A 25,094-nucleotide genomic window follows, 5' to 3' on the forward strand; every position below is an offset into this window, starting at 1 on the left:
CACCCTCTCTCACCACCACTCTCACCTCAGCATCTCTCAGTCCTCATTCCGTTCTGCAGGATGAAGATGCATCACTGAAGTCTTCTTTCTATTCACTCTCTACTGCTTCCAGCAGTGTTCTTTCCACCTGTTTGCCCGGTGGTGTCTTCCAGAAACAAGACTCCCCCTATCTCTCCCTTCCAAGCAGAAGCTGTTTCTTTTCCCTATATCTCACACACTTACAGTTGGGGTAGGTATTCATCCTCCTTAGTTCGCACTGCCAATGCTATACCATCTTCTTCTTTATTGTCCTTTCAAAAAAAACACACACCCTTAGAAGCTCATGGCATCAGTTTCTCCCTGTACAGCTGTCACACACTCTCAGTCTCAATTATGGAGCTCAACTACTACACTCTGGCACCATTCTGACATGGAAGATAATACCATGACTTCACACCCAAACTGATCTCCTCTAGTCTCTCTCAGCCACCACTTCTGTGGTTGTACCACAGATCTTGCCTTCACTAATTACCATGCCACCTCTGAAAAAGAAATTCAGTCCTCTCACTGTCACCACTCCCCTCCTGCCTTGGCTTCACCTATTCAAACACTTCTACCATAACAGATCACTCTGCCAAGCCTTCTACTACAGTGAGCCCCACCGGCTTTCCCTGACTCCTGCACTCCTTGCCTACTCAGTTTAGGTACCATGGTCCATCATGATAATCTACTTCACAAATACTTTAACTCCTTCATCTTTCCTTTTTTGTATTTGCTGGGTGAACCTCATTCCTAGAGAAGCCCTACTATTCACCTACAACATGTTGGCAATCAGGTTGAATGCTCAACTGCCCCAGTGAGCTGACTGATCTCTTTAAATGATCACAAATGCTGGGTTCGCAGCAAGACCATCAAGCCTATACTTTTCCAGTAAGTTAGCTTTCCCATACCTTTGTCTCTCTTACGGTTCCCCCACATTCTGAGGAGATGACCTCACTTCATACATCATAAAGGAAACAGAATCACAGGATAAATTACCACATCCTCTCATTTTTTAAAAAAGATTTATTTATTTGAAAGAGAGAGAGGCAGAGGGAGAGAAGTCTTTCCTCCACTGGTTCATTCCCCAGAGGGCTGCAATGGCCAGAGCTGGGTAAATCTGTGGCCAGGAGCTTCTTCTAGATCTCCCATGTGGGTACAGGGTCAAGGACTTCTACTGCTTTCCCAGGCCACAGCAGATAACTGAATGAGAAGTGGAACAACCAGGACTTGAACCGACACCCATATTGAATGCTGGCACTGCAGGTGGTGGCTTTACCCACTACACCACAGCACCAGCCCCTCGTTATTTTCTATCTTTCTGCCTTCCTTACTTTGAAAAGAGAAAAACATTCTTGCTCTAATTAGTAATCAATCCTTCCATGAAACTGGTCCAGAACAGGAAAGTGATTAATATTTTAGTCTACTGTTGATTAACTTTGTTCTGGCTGTAAGTCATTTTATAGTTTCTCTGCATACCTTGTAATTTTTGATTGGATGCCAAACAGTTTTATGTTGTAGAATCTTTTAGTATTATTTTGAACATTTTGTATCTTTGTTGGGACACAAGTTACCTGAAGCTTAATTTGATTATTTTGATGCTATTTTTCAATCTTTGTTGACCACAATGATCTTTGGAGCTAAGCTGGTCCCACTATTAAGCCAATAACCTTCTGAAGCCTGTATTTGATGTCCATGTTTTAGGACAATGATGGAAAGGTAACATGCCCTGCCCTGTAAGCTTCCACAACTGTTCCTCTTCCTATTTCTCTCCAAAAGCTTCCCTCCAGACTTGGAAGTTTTCTCACGGGACAGGCTCAGATGAAGTTATAGGCAACTCCCCTCTGTAGATCTCTAAGCTCTCTTTCTGTGCAGCCAATACTCTTTCATCCACATGACTCTGGGCTCCCCAAACTCTTGAGTTCTCTGCTCTTCAAGTAGCTGCCCCACTGTTTGGGTTCTCTCTTCCCTGTGATATAATCTAAAGATTCTCAAGAGAGTGAACTTGGGCAATCTAGGGCTCAGCTTTGTCCATTTTCCCTCCCTTGTGTCTGATTTATTTCTGTAAATCATTTCGAAAATAAATCATTTGTTGATTCAACAGCCCCTCCCCCGCCCCCCCCCCCCGTTAGCTACTGCCCTATTTTTCTGATCTCTTTTCACAACAGAACTTTGACAAAGAGTTAACTGTGCTTGTTATGTCCCTTTTTTGTCCCTTATTTTTTTCTACTCCTACTGGGCTTTCCTTCCTGCCATTCCATCACAAAAGGCCAACAGCAATACATCTAATCAATTACTTTCCTATATCCATCTTCTCCGTGGACACAATTAATCAATGTCCTTTCTTCTGAGATACATTTATCCTCACTTTCTTCCTGATAGCTCCTCCTTTACCTAAGTCACAGAGCTTTAAATACCAACCATATGCTAAAGACATACAAATTTATAGAACCAATCCATAACTTCAGAATGACAGCACAAACTGCCCTAATGCACTACATTCTTATAGAGCCAATTGGATTCGAATGAATGAGCAGCATTTCAAACTCGGGTAGTCCACCCTTTCTATACTCCCTCCTCTAATTTTCTTAGTTATCTCTGTGGAAGAAGCCCAGTCATCTATCTAGTGGCTCAAGCTATAAGAAGTTCATCCTTGATCCCTTCCATCCAGGACATTCAAACCCATGGGCAAGTTCTGTTGATTCCACCTTCAAAATATTACTCACATTCATCTACTTCTCTTCACATCCACTACCACCCTATTAAAGCCACCATCACCTATTACTCTTTGTCCAGTATGTTTCATTTGCCACAAGGCAGCCAGAATAATCTTGGGAAAAAGTTAGATCATGTTGTCACTTTTTTCCTGAAACTCTCCGGTGATTTACTTCATTTCAAAACAATCCAAACTCCCTTAGAAGCTTTACCTGATCTGGGACCCCTGACTATCTATGGCTTCTCATCTCAGAAAATCCATTCCTTTGCTCAGTGTCCTGGTCCTTTTTGTTCTGACCTCAGGCTGTCTGCCTGGAATATTCTTTTACAAGATCTTCACAGATCTGGCTCATTCCCACCATTCAAGTTTAAGGTCAAATGTTCCTTGATCATCTATGTAAAAAAACAAAAACAAACAAACAAAAAAAAACACAAAACTATGTCCTTTCTTCTACTTGAAATTCTGTATTATCTTGTTTCATTTCCATAAAAGTCATATTTTTACTTTCATTCACTTGTTTTTGGTCTGTGATCTCTCATCATAATTTAGTCATTCAATATATCAAATATGGAACAGTGATGACAGCCAAGCATTGTTTCAGGTGCCAAAAACACATCAGCGATTAAAGCAGACAGAAAGTCCTGCCCCCATAGGGTCCACAGCCTACCCAACCTAAGGTTGAGACAGCCCTTATTTGTTCCTTGTACCCAACAGAAACAAAACCACTAGCTGGCTCATAGCAAAGAAGCAACATACACTTGCTACAAAAGTAAATACAAATGGATCATGAACATTTTCTCAGTCTTTGTAGAATGCACCGCTACTCTAATATTGCTATAGCTACCAGAACAATGATCAAATTCTTCCTTTAGATTTCACAAACACCCACACTTATACTTTGTTTCACCATTGGATTCTATTACCCTAAAAGTAAAGCATGTATTTGAAACTACCGTTACAGAATTCTGGCTCAAATCTCAGAATTTTCACAATGATAAAGGCATTCTGTGGCTACTACACCCATTTACAGCCTTTAACTTCTTCAGACACCAGCTTTAGAACTTGAGCCTTCAGAAACTAAACTGGAACAAATTATCCATGCACTAATTTCTGTATATGTTTATATAATATGCAAATGAAAGCATTAGTTCAAGACCTACCAACTATTCTATGAGCACGTAAAATACACTTAGAAATAGACAATTATATTGTCAGCATAATACATTTACCACAATAGCTATCCTAGGACTTCTCCTCCAATTTAGTCAAGAAAATCTGGGTGCACACGAGTAGGTTTGCACATCCACACAGCGTCAGAGGCTAGAGCAGGACTTAGGTCCAGTAACGCCCAGTAGGATGCTTTTCTCAGCAGTGACTGTCTAAAAGACAACTTTCCAGTTGTTTTTACCACTGTATTATACAACTGTACAAGGGGAAGGCTCACAGATAACACTTTTCTGTCCGAAAATCCCAAACACAGGGATTATATAAACGACAGAGATCATTTCTGAGCACCAACAAAATGGTCATTCTAAAAATTCAGTTAGTGTTTGGTATCAATGAAATTCAACTGTACATTCAACTGTACATACTGCCTTATTCATGCCTCAAAGCTACCTCATAAGCTATTGAGACTGCTAAGACATCAGAGACTGAGGGTCATTCCGGGAAAGGAAATGACCTAAAGGCCACAAGTCAAGGTGCATTTTCTCTGATAGCTATTTCTGGGGCTTCTAATTATCAAAATAAATCATCCCAATAATACAAGAAGATTGGGAAATACATTAAGCCAATCACAAGACAATTTTACCTGGGGTTGTCCTTGCCCTTGTACTCTAAGGCCACATCCTATTTCTTTAGCCAGAGCTTGACAGCACTGAGGGATATTCAACCAAAACAACCTTTTACAATCTGTTAGAAAACTCAGCAAGCAACATCACAGTGTATCTCCAAAACAGAACCAAACTTTTAAAATACAACACCCATCACAGCTAAAAATGAGGAAAATCTTTATCTTTTAAAGAACTGATTACAGCTGGATTTATCAAAGCTACAGCTCAGATAATACACCATAGATTTGTTAAGTATAATAAGATTGTTTTTTAATCTATTTACTACATTTAAAATACGTTATCAGCTCAAAACCATTATCTACAATTTCGAGGATCAAGTTAATAAACTTGATCAAGAAAAATCTGCCATAAATGTGAAGACAACACAGCCTAAGTATTGAAAGCAATTCTAGCCAGTTGTTTAGAACATGAATCCTTTGTTTCCTTGATGATTTCCCTAAATTTTATTATTACCAAAAAGTTCTTATATTAAGTCATTCTAATGTCTGAAAGTTAAAGTATAATCTATACTGAAGTTTGGTTTCTAATAAGAGTATTTCATACTTTCATATTGCTCTCAAACTTCAAAGACTCATAACTCAATTTATTCTCAGATGACAAATTCTCATTTCTTTGTGGATTCTCTTCTTGTAAGAAATAGAATTCCAAGTTATGCCATTATTCCATAGTTTCACTTGTCCCTTTAAAATATCACCCTCTGCTTTTAACCAACTGCAAATGACAATTAAGCACTCTTCATTTGTTTCAGGGAGTCACAAATATATTCAAGGCTCCATACCTTTATACATACAAAATGAACTCTTGACCTTACTAAAGAGCTTAAAAACATGGCTCAGGGTGCATGTGCGTGCAAGTGTCTGTGTGTGTTCATAAAGCTTTCATACAGGCTTCATTACCACCACTGCATACCATGACACTGAATGCAAAATACAAAAAACTAAAACCCAGTCCATTTACAGTTGAATACTAGAAGTATACTAGACATGACTGGCATAGTATGTAATCCTAGTCACAAGTTCCTGAACCTTTAAGCACAGCTTTTTTTTATCCCATTTTCAAGATTTAAGCTACTCTGTATTTTGATGTTACTTTTAATTAAATTCTATTAAGGGATCAGCGCTATGGCATAGTGAGTTAAGCTGCTGTATGCAATGAAGGCATCCCATACTGGAGTGCCAGTTGGAGTCCCGGCTGCTCTGCTTCCCATCCAGCTCTCTAAGTCACGTGGGAAAGCAGTGGAAAATGTCCCAAGTACATTGGCACCTACCACCCAAGAGACAGACTTGGATGGAGATCCAAGGCTCCTGGGTTCACCCTAGCCCAGGCCAGGTCATCACGGCCATTTGAGGAGTGAACAAGCAGATGGAAAATCTTTCTGTCTTTCCCTCTCTGAGACTCTGCCTTTCAAATGAATCAAGTGGTTTTTAAACATTCTACTGATTAGCAGAAAGAGGCCATTATTTCGGTGTAAATCCCACTGCTGATCAAGAAGCATCGACAAAAACAGCATTAGAGAACAAACCTATTTGTTTTGACTACTGTTTTCCAAGAAAATGAAGATAAAGTACACACCCCCAATTTTTCCCATCCAACTGGACACTGAAACAATAAGAGTATCAGAAAGTTAAACATGCAGGTCCTTAGGTCTCCAAGAGGTTCCTTTGATAGTGGAGTCCTCGGTCCTGGGTTGGCTGGATTGTTTTATAACTATTCTCCTTCTAATAAGTCTTTTTAACAACTGCAACACTAAGAGAAAACCAAAATGATTCTATTTGAAATTCCTAGGCCAGCAGATCTAAACCTGAGCTTTCTGCCCTGAGCCATTGCAAGTATCTTGAGACAATGATGGCAAGTACCAGTCTTCCCCCAGAAAAACAAGCCACAAGATGTTGTATGTCTAACATGGGAATCCAGCCTTTCCACGTAATCTTCAGAGCCCCAGCCTAGAAACTTCTACTCAAAAGTACCTTGGGCAGTGCAGAAAGCGGAGATTCGATCTCACTATTGCCTCTCAATTACCTCTGATTTTTATCTGGACTATTTAACAGCTAATGCTAAAACTCCAAATACTCTCAATTCCTTTCTAATTCAAACCATCTGTATAGGTTTTTTTTAAAACTAAATTCTGCTAATTATAATTTGAGATTTCACGTAACTTCTCTCCACTTCCAAAATAACAGGCAGAATGCAGAAATGTAGATGGAATTTTACAGCTCCAGATAAAAGGACTAAAAATACTGGTTTGAAATACTAAATGCTAAAAATTACAAAAATTGGTTTCTTTCAAAAAATAAGAGATCAAACTTACCAAGCTTATCACTTACTTAAACTTATTTTGTGAAATTGAATCTTTTATGAAAAATTTTTTAAATGTAGTGCCTGTTTTCCCCCCTCACATTAGGGATATGAACATATTTCTAATTTCCTCTTAATGAAAAACAAAAACCTCCTGTCTACTACATAAATATTTCTTAACCTAGGCTTAATAACGTGGTCTACTGGGCTGGCAATGAAGGCGACAGAAGGTCAGCATACAAACCACTCTGGTTGGAACCCTATAAAACAAGGTGTTGGATTCTGGTCTAGTCTCTATTCCTAATAGTCACAAGCTCAGCCTGTAGGGTAATACTCATCAATACCACCATCAACGCCAGACTACATCAAATATGCTACCCAAACCAGCCTGCATAACAGGAGAAGGGTAAGACTCTATTCCTCATTAAGAGACATGCACTCTATACAATCCAGTGAAAAGTCCAACTACAATGAAAACAAGGAGCCCTAGTTTGCTAAATATAAATTTAAAACCACCTTTTGGTGGTATGTTTCCATAAAGAAAACTAACAACACACAGTTCCAATTTTAATAAAATTCAGTCAACTTTAACTTAAACATTGATAGTATTAAACTCATTGGTGGGATAACCTTTTTAATTAAATGTGAAGCTGTGCATTAAATTTGCATTGATAACGATAATAAAATTACGATGTTAGAAATGTTAAAACATTAGAACATCCACTCTCCCACTATTTGCTTAAAACTTTTTCTCTTACCCCTCAAATGAAGATTCATTTCTCAGAGCTGAGTCTACTGTTTCCCTGTGATTTGAAAATTATACCCGCAATTCATTAAATATAAAGCTTTCATTATCCATAACCTTTAATTGAGAAAGTTGCGAAGTGCAGACACTACAAATTCAGACATTTAATCTCTAACGTTTATGACTCAGTCAAGCCCTTCAATTTATTACAATTGAGTTAATTTTCAATTTTACTACAATAATCAAAAAATGACAGCAAAGTTTTAAAGATGATCTTGGCCAAAAGGCTGAGAAGCAATGATGAGTAACATTTTTCAACTCCAAGCTCACTGCAGGGAGAGGGGGCCTCTACTTAAGTTGTTTCTTTAAAAAAAAAAAAAAAAAGTTTAATTAGGCCAGTTTAGCTTATATTATTAAAATTGGTTAAATGCAGTACAATAGTTATTTCCCCCATGTTAAAATACCCATATTTCTGCTCACTTTTATAATGACTACTTATATTCCCGTGTAAATGTATCTTGCTCATCAAATGCTTTCTCAAGGAGCCAGGTATCCAAGAGCCTCACCTCATTCTGCCCCCTTCTTTCACCACCACCACCACCACTAAGCATGTATCTTTTTCTAAACTTGAGTCAATTTAGGTTCTAGGTTACTGGGACCTAAGAATGGGCCTAACTAATTTGTCAAAGGCAGAGGTTTGTTTCAATCCTTCCTCTAAGTACAAAATATTCTCAGCAAATTTGTATCAAAAGGCTTTTGTTTTTCTAAAGTTAAGGCAACTCAATTACCTTTATTAACATTTAGTATACATTTTTAATACTGTGTAACACACTGCTTTCAAGATGGTGATATGTATGGCCTCTCGCAGCACCACAGAAGTGAACAGCCGCTTATCTACCCAGGTACTTTCTTGACACTCTATGATTAAGTTCAGTATCTATTCTTGAGGTGTTACGCTTCATTCATCACAGTTTTTGTTGGATGTGAAGTGTTGTAGCTCTTGGGACTATCCAAGTATTCATAGAAGCAAGATAGAACTAAATGTCTAAAGTGTACTGTCGTGCTGTCGGGCTTTTTAAGCATTTCTTCCTTGGCTGTATAACAAGAACTGTAAATCAATTCCCAGGGCCGAGTCACATCAACTCCCCACCTTCAAAGTATTACCTGTCAAACTGACCGAGAGAAACAAAATAAAACCAAAAGACAAGATGCTGCAATCACAAGTACTTTAATTTTTTTTTTTTAATCACTTATTTAACAGATGGCAGGACTCTACTCTGAAGTTGAACCAAGGAAAACAAACGGAGTGGCACAGTCTCGGAGGTCAGTCCTGCACTAGGTAATCCCACCGGCTCCGTGCGCTTGGCAGGCAGCGTCTTCCGCAGGCAAAGACACCACTCTCAAAGGTGACACTCCACTGTCACAACTATTTCACTTGAGACGCTTAAACGACCCGAACAGTTTAAAGAGTTTTATTTGCAAAGACAGCATTACAGAGCACAGCTTCCACACTGCAAAGGCTGCCGGTCCCCACGAAGTATTACAGCACCCAAGAAGTCCGCGCTCCCTGGACTCCTTGAACTGTCAAGGCACTGCCCCTGCTCACTCGGCTGCACCTGCAAGGAGTGGTCGTTAAGTTACTGTCAAGGAGCCGGGGCAAACCAGAGGAAGAGGCCATCATGTTCGCGTCTGGACCCAACTCCGCCACCGAGCGAAGCCACGACTGGGATACAAGGTCCAGCCCTGAAAGCAGTCATTTAAATACAGAAACCCACTCAATTTAAGACACCCCAGCGTTAACACTCGTGTGGGTGGGTTTCCTTAAACTGAGCGGCTAAGGGTAACAAAGTCCTTGCGTCTCTGTCCAAATGTAGCGCTACCACGCTGCCCTTGCTCACACGTGGAGCGATCAGAAGGCAGGCGCAACTTCTGTTCCAAGTAAATCATCCAGAGAAAGGCTTCGGCACGGCCGCGCGGCCCCGCACACCCGCGCCCTACGCCCGTGTGCGCTCCACTCCCGCTAACTAGCGCTGCACGAAGCCGCGTCTCCCACCAGCAGTGAAGGGGCCCGGGCCGGCACGCAGCGCCCCTCGGCCGGGCCCCGCCGGGGCTCCACGTGGGCGCCGCGCAGAGCGCCCAGCAGCGTCCCAGGCCACCGGCAAGCGAGCGTCCCCGGCTGCGCCCGCGCTGCCCGGCGCCGGCCCCGGAGCGCCACCCAGCGGCGCGCGGAGAGGCCTGCAGGCGGGGCCTCCGCGGCTCGCGGCTCCGCGGCTCGCCGCACCCCCACCGCCACCCAGCCCGCTCCCCTCGCCGGATGCACAAGGCCCAACCCAAGCACTAAGACCACAAAATGGCTGCCGGCAGCTTCGTCACGTGACCCCTTTGTGCCTTTCGGGCCCCCGAACTCCGCGGGACCCGGGTACCAGGGCCCGGGGTCGGCGGGTGGCCCGAGAGGAGGCCCCGCCGGGCCGCGGCGGCCGGGGGTCGCGGCCGGGGGCGGCGGGGGAGCGGCCCGGCCGGCGACCGAGAGTCGGCGGCGAGGAGAAGATGGCGGCCATTTTGTGTGGGTCGGCTGCTCCGCCGCCGCAGGCAGCAGTGGAGCGGGCCTGGCGGCGGGTCGGACAGGGGAGTTAACACGTACCGACTCCTCTTCCTTCTCCATTCCGGTGGGCATCTGCGGCACGGCCCGGTTTATCGAGGCGTATTCGTGCAGGTCGGGCAGATCCTCACAGCGGAACACCGGCAGCGGCTTCGAGGCGTCTAGCGCCCGCGCCCGAAACGACAGTTTACTCATCTCAGGCGCAGCAGATACCTCTCCGCTCTGGGGAAACGGCCCCGGCCAGCGGGATCATGGAGAACCGGGGGTTCGGTCCCCACTCGCCTACCGCTGCCGGGGACTGGAGGGGCGGAGCGCAGAGCCCGCCGTCCGGGCACTAACACCAGCCGGGAGGGTGGGAGGCTGTGCCGCTCCGCTCCTCTCTCGCTCGCTCTCTTCAATACGCCATGGCCAACATGGCGGACATTAAAACTCCACTGTGCGCTCTTCAGCCAACCCCAGCCATTCCCCACACTGCATCGCGCAGCGGCGCGGGCACGCGGGGGGGGGGGAGCGCGGGCTCGAGGCCGGGCGCCGGCACGGAGCGCGCGTCCCGCCAACCCCCGGCGCCCGGCGCCCGGCGCTCGCGGCTCGCGGCTCGCGGCTCGGGGCCCCCGCCCGGCGCGGGCTCGGGGGCGGCCGGGGCGCTCGGACGCCGGGCGCCGGCCGGAGGCTCCCGCTGCACTTCGGGGCGCAAACGCTCACTTTCTCACGCTCGCTCCCGCCGCGCTGCCCCGCGCACTCCTCCACTCCTCCCCTCCTCCCCAGCCGGCGCCGGTACAGGGAAACTGCGCCCGCACGCCCGGGCCTGGGGAGGGCGACGCGGAGGGGACGACGGGCCGAGGCTGCGGCCCCGGGGTCGCCGGGCTCGGGCACCCGCGTCACCCGGGCCGGCGCACGGACGCCGCGCACCCCTGCCCGTGCGGGTCTTTAACATAGAAACGCACACGGAGTGCTGCTAGCGGTAAACTTTTACCGGCAATTATTTTTATGTCGACCGGAACTTCGGATTATAGTATTTGATAGGCTCCGCGATCAAATCGCTGGTCAGTTTCCCACCCGTGGGCAGGCATCCGATTCCACTACAAAAGTAGCTCTTAAAAATGCATGCTACATTTTATCTTATGTGTTTTACTGTGATTGAAGCAAAGGGGATTATACTGGACACCACCTTCATGAAAAAGCATTTAAATCAAGATCTACTTCAAAACCTTAACGCCAGTTATTTATATTCAGTTCACGATTTTCTGTTTGCACCGCAAGAAAAAAAAGCTGTTTTCAACATCGCCATGAGTTCTCGCTCGAATTTGTCCTCTGAAAACTTTATAAAATGGAATCATACAAAGACCTGGAGCGATCCCACCGAACCCAACGAGAAAAGCTGAACGATTGGAAGAGGTTTAGATGGAGCTGACAGACTGCCAACACCTGGTTTATATTACACACTAAAGTGGGTATCCGCTGATCCCTTTCCAGGGAGGTATTTTAAAAATCAGAAAGATTGTTGCAGTGGGTTTTGTAAGTGTGACAGCAAGATTTCACTCGTATGCCAAGATGCAAACATGTTTTCTAAGTCTGCCTTTCTCCCCGGGGGCTACATAATAAAAAATAATCGCTATTCCCAAATACTGGGTTTGGGATGAACTGTTATTACCTTACGGGGCATAGGGGAACTGCTATCTTCCAGGCTGGTTTAGCTGCCCTCCACCAGGTGGGCAGAAGACAAGGGGAGCGGAAACCACAATTCTCTGCAGTCACCCTCCACCTCCAACATGGGCAGCTCACCTGCGAGGCAGAAGCGCTGTCCACCCTTCCTAGACTGAGCCTTTGCTCATTCAGGGAGCAAACTTTCCCAAGCCCTCCCAGCCTTCTAAATGCCACTGCTCATTACTTGGCAGCCACAGGGCTCCTGGAGGAGCCTACACCATGGGGAGAGGCAGTTGCCACAGGCTGAGCTGGGATGGTGAAGGCCCAGGCTACTGTGGGAACAGGCAGCAGGGGCAGCCAACCCAGGGGAGGGACTACTGGCATAGTCACTGGCGGCATTTTTGTAGGAGATGATACCTGAGTAAAATTATGTAGGATAAGTATGAGTTAGCTTTGCAAAGAGAATGAAGACAAGGGTATTTTAGGTAAGGACAGCGGCACGTGCAAAAGACAGCCATGAGAGAGCATGTTCTGTTCCAAGAACCTCAAGAATTGCCAACTCCACTGTGGAATATAACACCTGTTTATCCAGGTTTAACAGCTCTGAGAATACTGGTTGAATATTATTACAACAGTCCTTCCCAGCCTACAGTATTTGATTCCTGAAAATCATGGTTGTAGAATTTGCGATAGAGAAGCCTAAGATTATATAGCACAAAACAGGGGCTTCAGTCATGAATAGATCAAGGAAATGAATTTTTGAAAACCTTAATTAAAATAACAGCCTACAGATAACTTGTTCCACATCCCACATGGGTTATAATGGGCACTGGACAAATAAATCTCTTATTCTTTAGAAACTCCAAAGTCACCCCTCCAAAGCAAGTTCAGAGAGATGCCTGCAAATTCAGCTTTTCTTTTTGTACATAATAAGACTGCTAAGAGACATCCTTTTTTCTCATCAGTTCTCCATCTGGCTCCTCAGCGCACTGGATTCCCAAATGCTGGGATTCCCACCCTCTCTCGTACTCAGTTCACTTCTCTCCATCACAAGAGGCAGATAGGCAGCAGTGAAGGTTCAGGCTTCATTCTCCTCAGCTCCCTTTATCCAACCAAAAGATCTTGTGAAATTAGTGGGAAAAAAAAATCACTAATCTTGCATTCTCCAACTTTTTTCTATTGCCTACTTAACCTCTCTCTCTTTTTTTTTTTTCTTTAGCATCCTTAATGAAAGTGATGTGAAATTCTCAATGTTACAAAAAGAAAAAAAAGGCATGCTAGTCTAAAGCTGGATATATTAACCTATTCTCCAAGGGAAGTTCTTGATTGGGAGGAGATTTGCAGTGTTTGAAGTAGTTTGGATTTCTGTCACCAACATTTACTGACTATCTAGGTACCATATAGTGGAGGGCACAAATAAGATAATGTGGATGCCAGTTAACCAAACAACAAGGCAGTGAAACAGTGGTGCAGGGGCGCTCAGAAAAGGGAGCAGGCTGTCCAGAGACGCTGCCCAGACGGCATGGAGAAGGTGGCAGGTGATTGGGTTGTGAAGGAAGCTAAGATTCCAATGGTAACAGGCATGAAATGGTAGAAGAAAGGGAATTCACATGAGGGTGCAACACAGGCGTGGGAGGAGGCAACTGCCAGGTTGATTAAGGGTGAGTGCATGTATTTGGCCAGAGTTCAAAAGGAGACTAGTGATAGAGTAAACATGGTAAGAATTTGGACGGAACAAGAGAGGAGAAAGTGAAAGAAAGTGAAGAACTAAGTTTTAGTGGTGATAATAATTACTTACAGTACTATCATCCTGAAATGTGATTTCTGTTTCAAACACCTGTTCCTGCTGTAAAACACAAAACAAAACCTACAAAGAGTTTGCCAAATGCAATTGGCAATTGCAATTATTTTGCTGCAAATAATTAACTAATTGGAAATAGGGCTATCAGTATTTTTTCATTTTCATATTCAAGAATAATTTCAAAATTATTTCTAGGATTTGCCTCCCTATTCCCACTCCTATTGTCTGGCCCTAGCTCTTCTCAATGCATGTCTAGAGTACACCTCCACACATTTCATCTTCATTCATTCATTCCTTACTGCTTCATAGGAAACTGCCCGTACTCTCGATAGCCCCTGACGGTAACCAAGAATGGCTTCCAGTAGAGGGCCTTCCCCAGGTCACCTGTGTAGAACTGCTCTTTATTTTGCCCTTTTGATAAAGTCAACTTTTTTTTCTTAATATGGTTGTCAAGGCCTCCTTAAATTCTGCCTCATCTGTCCTACACGGACAGCTCTCTGTTCTAACTGGCAAATCTCACCAACTTCAAAAATTAACACAACTTTCCTGCCTCTGGAGTGTCTACTCATTCTTTTCTCTCTATTCTCTGTCTAGCTTCAAACTACTTCAAACTACCCAAATCCATCTTACAGGGATGTTTTGAAAATTGAATATGTGTAAAATAACCTATGTAAAGCATTTAGAATGGTCCCTGGCCCACCATGGACACTAAGTAGATGTAAGCTCATGTTATTATCCTTCTCAGTCCAACTCCTATCACCCTGTTCACAAAATATTGCCTACTTATTCACTTTGGGTCCTAATTTCTTCTTCTTCTTTTTTTTTTTTTTTTTTTTTTTTTTGGATTTGTTTATTTTATTTGAAAGTCAGAGTTACACAGAGAGAGAAGGCGAGGCAGAGAGAGACAAAGAGGTCTTCCATCCGCTGGTTCACTCTCCAATTGGCTGCAACGGCCAGAGCTGAACCTGTCTGAAGCCAGGAGCCAGGAGCTTCTTCTAGGTTTCTCACACAGGTGCAGGGGCCCAAGGACTTGGGCCATCTTCTACTGCTTCCCCAGGCCATAGCAGAGAGCTGGACCAGAAGTGGAGCAGCTGGGACTCGAACCAGTGCCCATATGGGATGCTGGCACTGCAGACAGTGGCTTTACCCGCTACATCACAGCACTGGCCCAAGGCCTAATTTCTTAAAGAATGAATGAGGGGCTGGTGCTGTGTTGTAGTGGGCTAAGCCTCCGCCTGTGGTGCTGGCATCCCAGTATAGACACCAGTTCAAGTCCTGGCTGTTCCACTTCCAATCCAGCTCTCTGCTCTGGCCTGGGAAAGCAGTAGAACGTGGTCCAAGTGGTTGGGTCCTACACACACAGGAGACCCAGAAGAGGCCCCTGGCCCCTGGCTTCAGATCGGCCCAGCTCCAGCCATTTTGGCCCTTTGGGGAGTGAACAAGCAGATGGAGGACCTTTCTCTCTCTCTTCTCTGTCCCTCTCTCTGTCTGCAGCTCTACCTCTGAAGTAAATAAATAACATATTCAAAAAAAAAAAAAAAAAGAATGAATAAGTACTTATGTGAATTCAAAATAATTCTTAAATTCATGCCAGTCTTCCTCATCTGTGAATTCCTATTATATTTTCAGTCAGTAAGAATAACATTTACCATTTACTTAGAAAATTTACATAGTGCCAGGGAGGTCAGAAGTGCTTTAAATACATTATCTCACTCATTGTCCCGACAGTACTATGGGGGATGTCTTGTTGCCAGGTCAAGGGATTTATTGTTAAAGACGGGAAAGATGTGGGCATGTTTGTGTTGCTCAGAGCGAAGAATTCTATAAATGGATTAACTTTAGGGCCCTCTTCCTCTGAGGTAAGGCAAGAATGATCAGTGATGCAAAGAGTTAAAATCTCTTTGATGGAACAAGATTAAAAATCATAATACCGGTTTTGGTAACCAGAGTCCAGATTCCTCATTCCTTCAAGCATTCAACAAATATTTATTGGTTGTTTCCTAAGAGCTGGGCAAAGCGGTTTGTGCTGGAAAAACAATAATAAGTCACAGTCCCTCTACCCTCCCTGATCAAATAATTCACTGTGAGTCTGAGGAAAATGGGAAATGTTGTGTCTAGATAACATGTGATTCACAATTATTTCAATGTTAGAAATGATAGAGTGCTATAACTGAAAGCATTGTGCAAATGTATTAATACTGAGTACATTTTCACTTGAAATAATCATTTTTCTTAACTACTTACTTTTTATTTTCCTACACTATATAAAGAAATAATTGCAAATAATTCTTCCAATATAACATTTGGAAACCACAAACTGAAAGCCCTCTGTGATATGTGTTTGTCTCATTTAGAACACATTGCAAAGGAAGTCAATTAACAGGACATCATAGAAACAATATCTTAACTACTGATTTGTCTATAAAGTGATTTATGAATGGAATTCTGTACATAATGCTTATGTTTGATATAAAATAAAAATCACTCAAAATGTATGTATAAACAATTCTTCTCTGCCTTAAGGGAATAAAGGTCAATTATTAATCCTAGCAGTCTGTAGAAGGATGTGCCCAACGTTCTTTCCATTTAACTTTTCAATAATGTTGAAAAGAATGAAAAATGCATGACCATCTGAGAATGATTAGAATTTTCAAAAATCCATCAAATGTTTCCAGCAATACTGGGTTTAAAAAAAAAATGATGATGACACACAGTCCTTGGTATTGTGTAACGTAAATCCTGAAGTTACAGACAATCTACTCTGAGCACAGCCAAGCTGCCAAAATTTGGCCCAAACCCCAATCCCCTCAAGAGGTAGATCCCTTTGACCATTTTTAAGATTTGCCTGTTTAACTCTCACAAATCATCTGTTCTCTTCCTCACCACTCTGGAAGGCAGCTGAGACTCTATGACAACATTTTGATGAGAATACCACTAGACAAAGTTGGAGAAGTGGTGAGAGGCATAAATAAGAGACCATTTGGAACTTGACCTTGAACAATAACTTATAACTTAACTTGGGAGCTGTTTAGTCATACATCTGAACAGTTCATTTGTCAGAAAAATAAAAGTCCATTTTAGAAAAATGTAAAAATTAAACCACATATATTTCTAAAATATTTGGTACTGTTTAAACTGTCTTATGTTACAATTAACCCATCAAGCCCATTGATTGGCACTGACAGACTACTTTATACAGCTTAGGTGCTAGTGGAAGGGCAGAAAGAGAAATGGGAGTGAAGGAGAGACACAGACACAGAGTAACCTTTACGTAAAATTTATAGGAACAAGAGAAAAACCTGTTAATGAAGAAGCAACTTGTTTGAAGTCAGACTGATTAGTGGATGGTAGACAAAGAAAATCATTGATGGGGAAGAAGGCATTCAAGAAAGAATACAGTGAGGGCCAGCGTTGTGGCCCAGCAGGTTAAGCCACCTTCAACATCAGCATCCCATATGGGCTCAGGTTTGAGTCCTAATTGCTCCTCTTCCGATCCAGCTCTCTGCTAAGGTTCTGGGGAAAGCAGCAGAGGATGGCCCAAGTGCTAGGGCCCCTCCACCCACACCTGGCTTCGGCCTGGCCCAGCCAGTTAGGGAGTGAACCGATGGATGAAAGAGCTCGCTCTCTCTCTCTGTCCCTCCCTCGCTCCCTGTAACTCTGACTTTCAAATAAATAAATCTTTAACAGAAGGAGGAAGAGGAGGAGAATATGGTGAATTACTATTGTTTCTAGAATCTAAGGAAGGAAATTATTTCATTTTCTTTCTGAAACTCAGGGCACATAATTATCTTTCTCATCATCAAGTAAGTTAATATTAGTGAAAGACGGTGTTCTCCTTTCACTATATTTATTTTTCTTACTGATACTCTGGGTCACGTTGTGCCAGTTGCTCCGATGAGCACTCTGAATCCAGCTCCTCCTCCCTTCCAGGATGGGGAAGGGAAAGTGAATGATTTTGGTGCTGGCGCTGTGGTACAGTGGGGCTAAGCCTCCACCTGTAGCGCTGGCATCCCATATGGGCACCAGTTCGAGTCCTGGCTGCTCTGCTTCTGATCCATCTCTCTGCTATGGCAGTAGAAGATGGCCCAGATGGTTGGTCCCCTGCATCCACATGGGAGGAGGTTCCTGGCTTTGGATCAGCTCAGCTCCGGCCACTGAAGCCATCCGGGGAGTGAACTAGGGGATGGAAGACCTCTCTCTCTGTCTCTCCCTCTCTCTGTAACTCTGTGTCTCAAATAAATAAAATCTTTTTTAAAAAGTTATTAAAAAAAAAAAAAAAGAAAAAAATAAAGTGAGTGATTTCAAACTCAGGGAGTGAGATCCCAGATGTGACTAATGTCACATGGGGTGAAAGCAATGAAAACAGAGCCCCAGGGGCACAGTGACATCCAGGAGACAGCAGAGGGGAGAGGCTGGGAGAAGCCTGGAGACAAACCAGGTGAAGTCACCGAGTCCAGGGGGGGATGCCAACGAGGACCAGAGTGAGGGGGCTCCTGGAGAGTCTAGCAAGCACCATGTCTGGAGGAGGCTATGGGCCGACCACAGGTTGGTGAGTTCAACCATGAACTGGAGGAGTCACGGGCAGGGTGATGCCTGAAGCGTGTCCATTAATCATTTACTGGGCAGCCCAAAGCCCAGTAAAAAGTGGCTTCCCAGAACCGTCCTATACTGATCTTCTAGGTACAGAGCAGTAAGACCACCCTGAGGCCAGAAACCAGTTCAGCTTCAAGACCCAGCCAAGGACACAAAGTCCCTGTCAGCAGCAGCTCCCCCCGCATCAGAAGAGAACACATGCCAGTACTTGAGTGTTCACGACATCCTGGAGAAAGAAAAACATCTTCTATATATAAAGTTGCAGGGGCGGGTGGCTGGCACACAGGTAAAGATGACACTTGGGATGCCAGCATCATATGCCAGAGTTACAGGGTTTGAGCCTCAGCTCTGCTTCAGTTTCCTGCTAACACACAGCCTGGGAGGCAGCATGATGGCTCAAGTAGTTGGCTCCCTGCCACCCGCAGGGAGACCTGGATGGAGCGCCAGGCTGCCATTTTTCCTCTGGCCAAGCCCCTGCTTTGGTGGGCCTTTGGGAAATAAATCAGTGGATGGAAGATCTAGCAATATGCCTGTGTGCCTTTCAAATAAAATGAAAACACATAAGCTTTTAAAAACAAAGTTGCAGATGCTAGTAAACTAAAGACCTGGCTTGTCTATGGTAGTTGCTGACAAAGATACAGGCCACATCCAGATGTTAAGATTTGTTTGGGGAAGGAGGGGCGTGTTGTGGTGTAGTAGGTTAAGCCTCAGCCTGCAGTGCTGGCATCCCATATGGGCACTTGTTCGAGTCCCGACTGTTCCTCTTCTGATCCAGCTCCCTGCTGATGGCCTGGGAAAGCAGTGGAACGTGGCCCAAGTGATTGGGTCCCTGCACCCACATGGGAGACCTGGAAGAAATTCCTGGATCCTGGCTTCACATCAGCCCAGTTCCTGGCCCAGTGCTGACTATCTCGGCTATTTGGGGAGTGAACTAGTGGATGGAGGACCTCTCTCTCTGTCTCTCCCTCTCTCTCTCAAATAAATAAATAAATAAATAAATCTTTTAAAAAAATATTTGCTTGGAAATACATTACCCAAAGACTCATAAACCAAAAAACAATTAAGTACACTGTGGCACATACAAGGAAGCTTCAAAAAGTTCATGGAAAGTGGAATTAAAATATAAATTCATTATCTTTTAAAAATATTCTTGCAAAAAAATTTTGAAAACCATGCATACTTTTTTCATAATTCACACTTTTCAAGAACTTTAGAATATTTACTTAGTTATTTTATGTGAAAGGCAGAGACAAACAAAGACCATCCATCTGCTGGTTCACTCCCCAAGTACCCACAACAACTTTGGGCCAGACTGAAGGCAAGAGCTACAAACTCCATCTGGGTCTCCCATGTAGGTGGCAAGGACCCAGGTAACTGAGCCATCACCTGCTGCCTCTCTGAGTGTGCATTAGCAGGGAGCTAGAATCGGAAGTGGATCTGGGACTCAAACCCAGGCACTCTGATATAGGATGAGGGTATCTTTAATTGCTATACCAAATGCCAGCCCCTCTGTGACCTTTTCAAAGACCTCTTGTATATTTGGGTGACATATTTTGACTTTAGTTGATATATTCTTAATGAGGTTAACATTTTGGTGTTTTTGATCCTTCTACTCTTTTCTAGCTCTGTTTGTTAGTTTTTGGTTTTGCATCTCATGGGCTTGCTCTATAAGTTTGTGTTAATACTGTATATTCTGTTTTGTGGCCCTTCCTTCTCAATATAATCTGAGATGTTACCATGTTATTAAATATTCCTGTAAGATTATTTTTTGACAGAGATGTATGTACCATAATTTGCTGAAGAATTACTCTGTTGTGTGACATTTAGTACTTAACAGAACATGTAAAATAAAAACTGAGGTTAAATTCCATGGCACAGAATAAATGTCAGCTGCTCTCTGAACAATGATGGTGTCACATCTGTAAGAAGCTGACAATTTTATCAGACATCTAAGTCGATAGCAAAAGCCTATGTGTCTTAAGTATCAGTAGGAGGGTACTTCAGACAGCTTAGGGGAAATGGGTAATGAATTGAGATAAGCTTACTTCAGTGCAGAAATTTTCTGAAGGCCATGAATAGCTTTTCATTATATCAAGTTTCTATAAACTTTTTCTTTAAGATTTATTCATTTATTTGAAAGTCAGAGTCACACAGAGAGAGGGAAAGAGAGAGAGCTCTTCCATCTGCTGATTCATTCCCCAGATGGCCAAAATAGTCAGCACTGAGCCATGCCAAAGCCAGGTGCTTTTTCCGGGTCTCCCTTGTGGGTGCAGGGGAGCAGTTGGGCCACCCTCCGCTGCTTTCCCAGGTGCATTAGCAGGAAGCTGGATGGGAAGTGTAGCAGCCAGGATACAAACCAGCACCCATATGGGATGCTGGCATCACAGGCAGCTTTACCTGCTATGCCACAACGCCAGCCCCTATAAATTTTTCCGAGACCCCTCAAGTACATGGATTTCCAAATCTCTTTGCACATAAATAACCTTTTAATTTCATTTTCCATGAACTTTTAAAATTACCCTTACATATTTTCCCAGATACTAGTTTAAGGTTTTCCAAAAGTTATGTTCCATAAAATACAGATCCTAGATGTTCTGAGTTACATATACAACCAGTACGTTAGGGAAAATATTGCCTAAAATATTTTTATCTTAAGATAAATACAGGCTTGGAGAAGTCCTGCAGAAAAGATACCCACTTACTGATTTTTAGCACAGTAGTTTCCAAATCTCTCTGACCATGGGACTCCTTTGTATCTATCATTGATTATTACCTTTAGTTCTGTAAGAGCACATTTTGGGAAATTTCAGTCTACACAATTCAAGAAAATAGCAATTTTTCCAATCAAATTATCCAATTAATTGTTTGATATGCAAACCTTGAAAAAGTGTAAATATCTTCGGAATTACTGTCTTTATTGCCATTTATTAAGATTTTTATCTTGCTAGAAACAATCAAATAAGGCACTTAAATGCAAAACTGCATAAAAATCTGATGGGCACTGGAATGAGTACTGCTACACTTTGGCAATTTAAGACTAGAAAGGTTTTACTGCATTTCTTCCTAAGAATTTCTCTACTAAAAACATGTTGAACTTTGAAAAGTTTTACTCTAAGCTTCTGAAGCTATAGTTCCCCATCCATAAAACAGCAATCATAACAGAATCTATCATCTAGCGTGGTACCAGGACTCAATTAAATCATTAATGCAAACAGCATAGCACAGACTGAACACAAGTCATGCTCAAAAAACATGAACTGTTTTTAAAAGTTATTTTTACTTTATTTCTTTCAATAGACCAGTTTACTTTTCTGAGATTTATTTTTTGTAGATACAGTACAAACATAATGTGTTTACAAAGGATTCAAAGCTCCTAGCTAAGGGGGAAAAAATGCTCATATGAGCCAAAAACATGTAAGATATCACATAATATTAATGATTACAAAGTAATGCATTCACCTTCTAGAATCTTTTTTCATTTTGTTCCTATTTAGTTAGATTTGGATGGTTCCACTGGTTAAATTAACAAGAAGCTCTGTAGCCTCTTTTCTTCCTACTCATTGCCCAGTGATTTTTCAGGTGGTTGCCCAGAGACTGACCACTCAATCTCCAAATCTGGTCAAGCAAGCTCCCCAGGAGAGCAGGGTCTCTCTGCCTGGCTTGTTACTGTTTGCCTCAGGGTGAGTGCTTCCTGTAAAAACAGTCAGATGGTAAGTAGCAGTGCTCAAAAAGCAGGGAGACACAGCATGACCTCCTGGGAGGAACAGTGGCTTCCACATTTGAATATCAGCATCCTAATCTAGCATCTACCATTCACACTGGGTGACCCAATAGAAACGATTTATCTCTGAGCCTTAAGTATCTCAGTGAAGAACACTTGTTCTCTTCCCTCTTAGGCCACTAAGATGAACAAATGGGATAATATTTGAAAATTCCAATGTATCATACAAATACCTGGGAGAATATAAACTGTATTCACTTTCATCATCTTGGTTAAGAAAGGTATACATCCTCCAAAAGAACACTTTGGAACAGGAAGGTATGACCTGCTCAAACTAGTAGGTAATCACACAATGTTTGACTGCTAAAGTATTGCTGTTTGTACATTTCCTCAATTAAGACATCATCAAGATGGGATTCAGATTCATCAATTTATTTATTTATTTTTGATAGTCATTTCCGAATCCCTTTTATCTTACCATTTCTTTAATATCTAACCCAATGCAAAATTTTGGAAATCTTAAGACTGCATTATTTTGTGATAAGAAATTTACCTTTACTATCATAACTTTTGTTGGAGTAATCTTGAAGATCAAACTTTTTTTCTTAAAGATCTATTTATTATTTATTTGAAAAGCAGACTTAGAGAGAGAAAGAGAGCTTCCATTGTTTCACTTCCCAGATGGCTGTAATGGCCAGGGCTGTGCCATGCCAAAGCCAGGAGCCCAGAGCTTCCTCCGGGTCTCCCTCGTGGGTGCAGGGACCCAACCACTTGGGCCATCTTCTGCTTTCCAAGCATATTAGCAGGGAGCTGGATTGGAAGTAGAGCAGTTGGGACTCAAATCGGCAACCATATAGGATGTCAGCACTGCAGTTTGCATACTGTCTACACCACAACACAGACCCTGAAACTGCTTTCTACCTCATGTGGAACAGAAAATCAACAAAGATATTCTCTTTCTGAAATTTCCTTGCTCACTCATTCCTATGTTTTTATTTTTATTTATTTATTTGACAGGTAGAGTTATAGACAGTGAGAGAGAGAGAGAGACAGAGAGAAAGGTCTTCCTTCCGCTGGTTCATTCCCCAAATAGCCGCTACGGCCGACACTGTGCTGATCTGAAGCCAGGAGCCAGGTGCTTCTTCCTGGTCTCCCATGCGGGTGCAGGGGCCCAAGCACTTGGGCCATCCTTCACTGCCCTCCCAGCCACAGAAGAGAGCTGGACTGGAAGAGGAGCAACCGGAACTAGAACCTGGCGCCCATTTGGGATGCCGGAGCCGCAAGGCAGAGGATTAACCAAGTGAGCCATGGCGCCGGCCCCCCATGTTTTTAAATGTATTTGTTAGCTTTTTAAAATTTGTTTATTTTTTTAAGATTTTTTTATTTATTTGAAAGATAGAGTTACAGATGGAGAGGGAGAGTCAGAGAGAAAGGTCTTCCACTGGTTCAATCCTCAAATGGCTGCAGTGGAAGAAGCTGGGCCAATCTGAAGCCAGGAGCTTCTTTCAGGTCTCCCACATGGGTGCAGGGGCCCAGTACTTGGGCCATCTTCTACTGCTTTCCCAGGCCATAGCAGAGAGCTGGATCAGAAGAAAAGCAGCCAGGACATGAACTGGCATCCATATGGGATGCCGGCACTGCAGGTAGAGGCTTAGCCTCCCACACCACAGCACCAGCCCTATTTGTTTTCATTTTATTTGACAGGCAGAGAGAGAGAGCTCTTCTACTGACTGGTTCACTCCCCAAATGCCCACAACAGCCATGGCTAAGCCAGGCCAATGCCAGGAGAAAGGAACTCAATCCAGGTCTCTCACATGGGTGGCAGGGATCCAAGTACCTGAGACATCATCTGTCTCTTCGGGTGAGCATTAGCAGAAAGCTGGATTGGAAGTGGAGTAGCAGGGATTCACCAGGCACTCCCACCTCAACAGGCACTGCAGATGCACCAACCAGCGACTTAACTGCTGCACCAAACGCCTGCCCCCATATCCTTCATTTTTAGAGCTACAATAAAGGTTAAAGCAACTCATGTAGGAGCTTCAAGAAAACAAATTCTCAAAGTTACAGTGAGATGCAATGGTTAGAAGTTCTGGTCCCAGATCTAACTCTGTAAATTCAAATAAAATTCTATAAATTCAGCTTCCTCCTCTGTAACATGGAGACAATGCATACCTTCAGGTACTGTTGGGAACACACATACATAATCCACAGAACCAAATTTACTGAGTTCTTACTTTGGGCTGAGTGCTTTACATGCATTATCTCAACCCCTACAAAGTCTTCGATCTTCAGTATGATCATTATAAGATTTCAAGTACTAGATAATGCTATTACTTCACAAAAAGCTGAGTGTTTTTCTTAAAGAAAGATTCAGGAGGGGCGGGCACTTAGCACAAGTGGTTAGATGCCACTTGAGATGGCTGCAACCTGTACTGGAGTTCATGGGTTCAAGTTCCAGCTCTGCTTCCTATCCAGCTTACTGCTAATGTGTACTCCTGGAGTACGCATTAATATAAAATGTGAATTAAGAATTTTAAAATATGTTTTATTTCCATTTGTAAGGCAGAGAGCGAGAAAGAGCTCGCCCTCCCTAAATGCCCCAACAGCCAGGGCTGGGCCAGGCCAAGACCAGGAGTCTGAACTCAGGCAAGTCTCGTGGGTGGCAGGGATTCATGAGCTTGAGCCATCCCCTGCTTCCTCCCTAGACACCCATCAGCAGAAAGCTGGAATCAAACTGGAGGCAGAGCCAGGACTCAAACTCAGGTACGGAATGCAGGTATTCCAAGCAATGGCTTAACCACTATGGGAAACAACCACCACAACATTTTATGCTTAAAATATGGTTCTAACCCTGGCCCGGCCACCAGCGTGCTGTATGAGCTTGATCTTAATTTCCCTGGATCTGAAGCCGGTGCTGTGGCACAGTGGGTTAATGCCTTGGCCTGAAGCACCAGCATCCCATATGGGCACCAGTTCTAGTCCCGGCTGCTCCTCTTCCATTCCAGATCTCTGCTATGGCCTGGGAACGCAGTGGAGGATGGCCCAAGTCTGTGGGCCCCCGCACCCATGTGGGAGACCCGGAAGAAGCTCCTGGCTTCAGATCGGTGCA

The 25,094-nt window shown here is 43.4% G+C and overlaps 1 protein-coding gene across 4 annotated transcripts in view; it reads right to left on the reverse strand.

Moving 5' to 3' along the window:
• EPC1 (enhancer of polycomb 1) overlaps positions 1-25,094 on the reverse strand; it is a 108,237-nt gene that overhangs the window by 65,945 nt on the left and 17,198 nt on the right. For 2 of the 4 annotated variants that reach the window (XR_016219254.1, XM_002717284.6), the window contains exon 1: positions 10,269-10,717. The exons of the other annotated variants lie outside the window; for them this stretch is intronic. Coding sequence is in view for 1 of the 2 variants with exons in the window: in XM_002717284.6 (XP_002717330.3) it covers positions 10,269-10,421 (153 nt within the window). In the remaining variant the exon portion in view is untranslated. Of the gene's footprint in view, positions 1-10,268; positions 10,718-25,094 lie in introns of those variants that run through there. 4 annotated transcript variants of the gene reach the window in all.

Source organism: Oryctolagus cuniculus, chromosome 13 (genome assembly GCF_051225735.1).
Source record: "Oryctolagus cuniculus isolate XC-2025 breed Fujian yellow rabbit chromosome 13, ASM5122573v1, whole genome shotgun sequence".
Taxonomy (NCBI): domain Eukaryota; kingdom Metazoa; phylum Chordata; class Mammalia; order Lagomorpha; family Leporidae; genus Oryctolagus; species Oryctolagus cuniculus.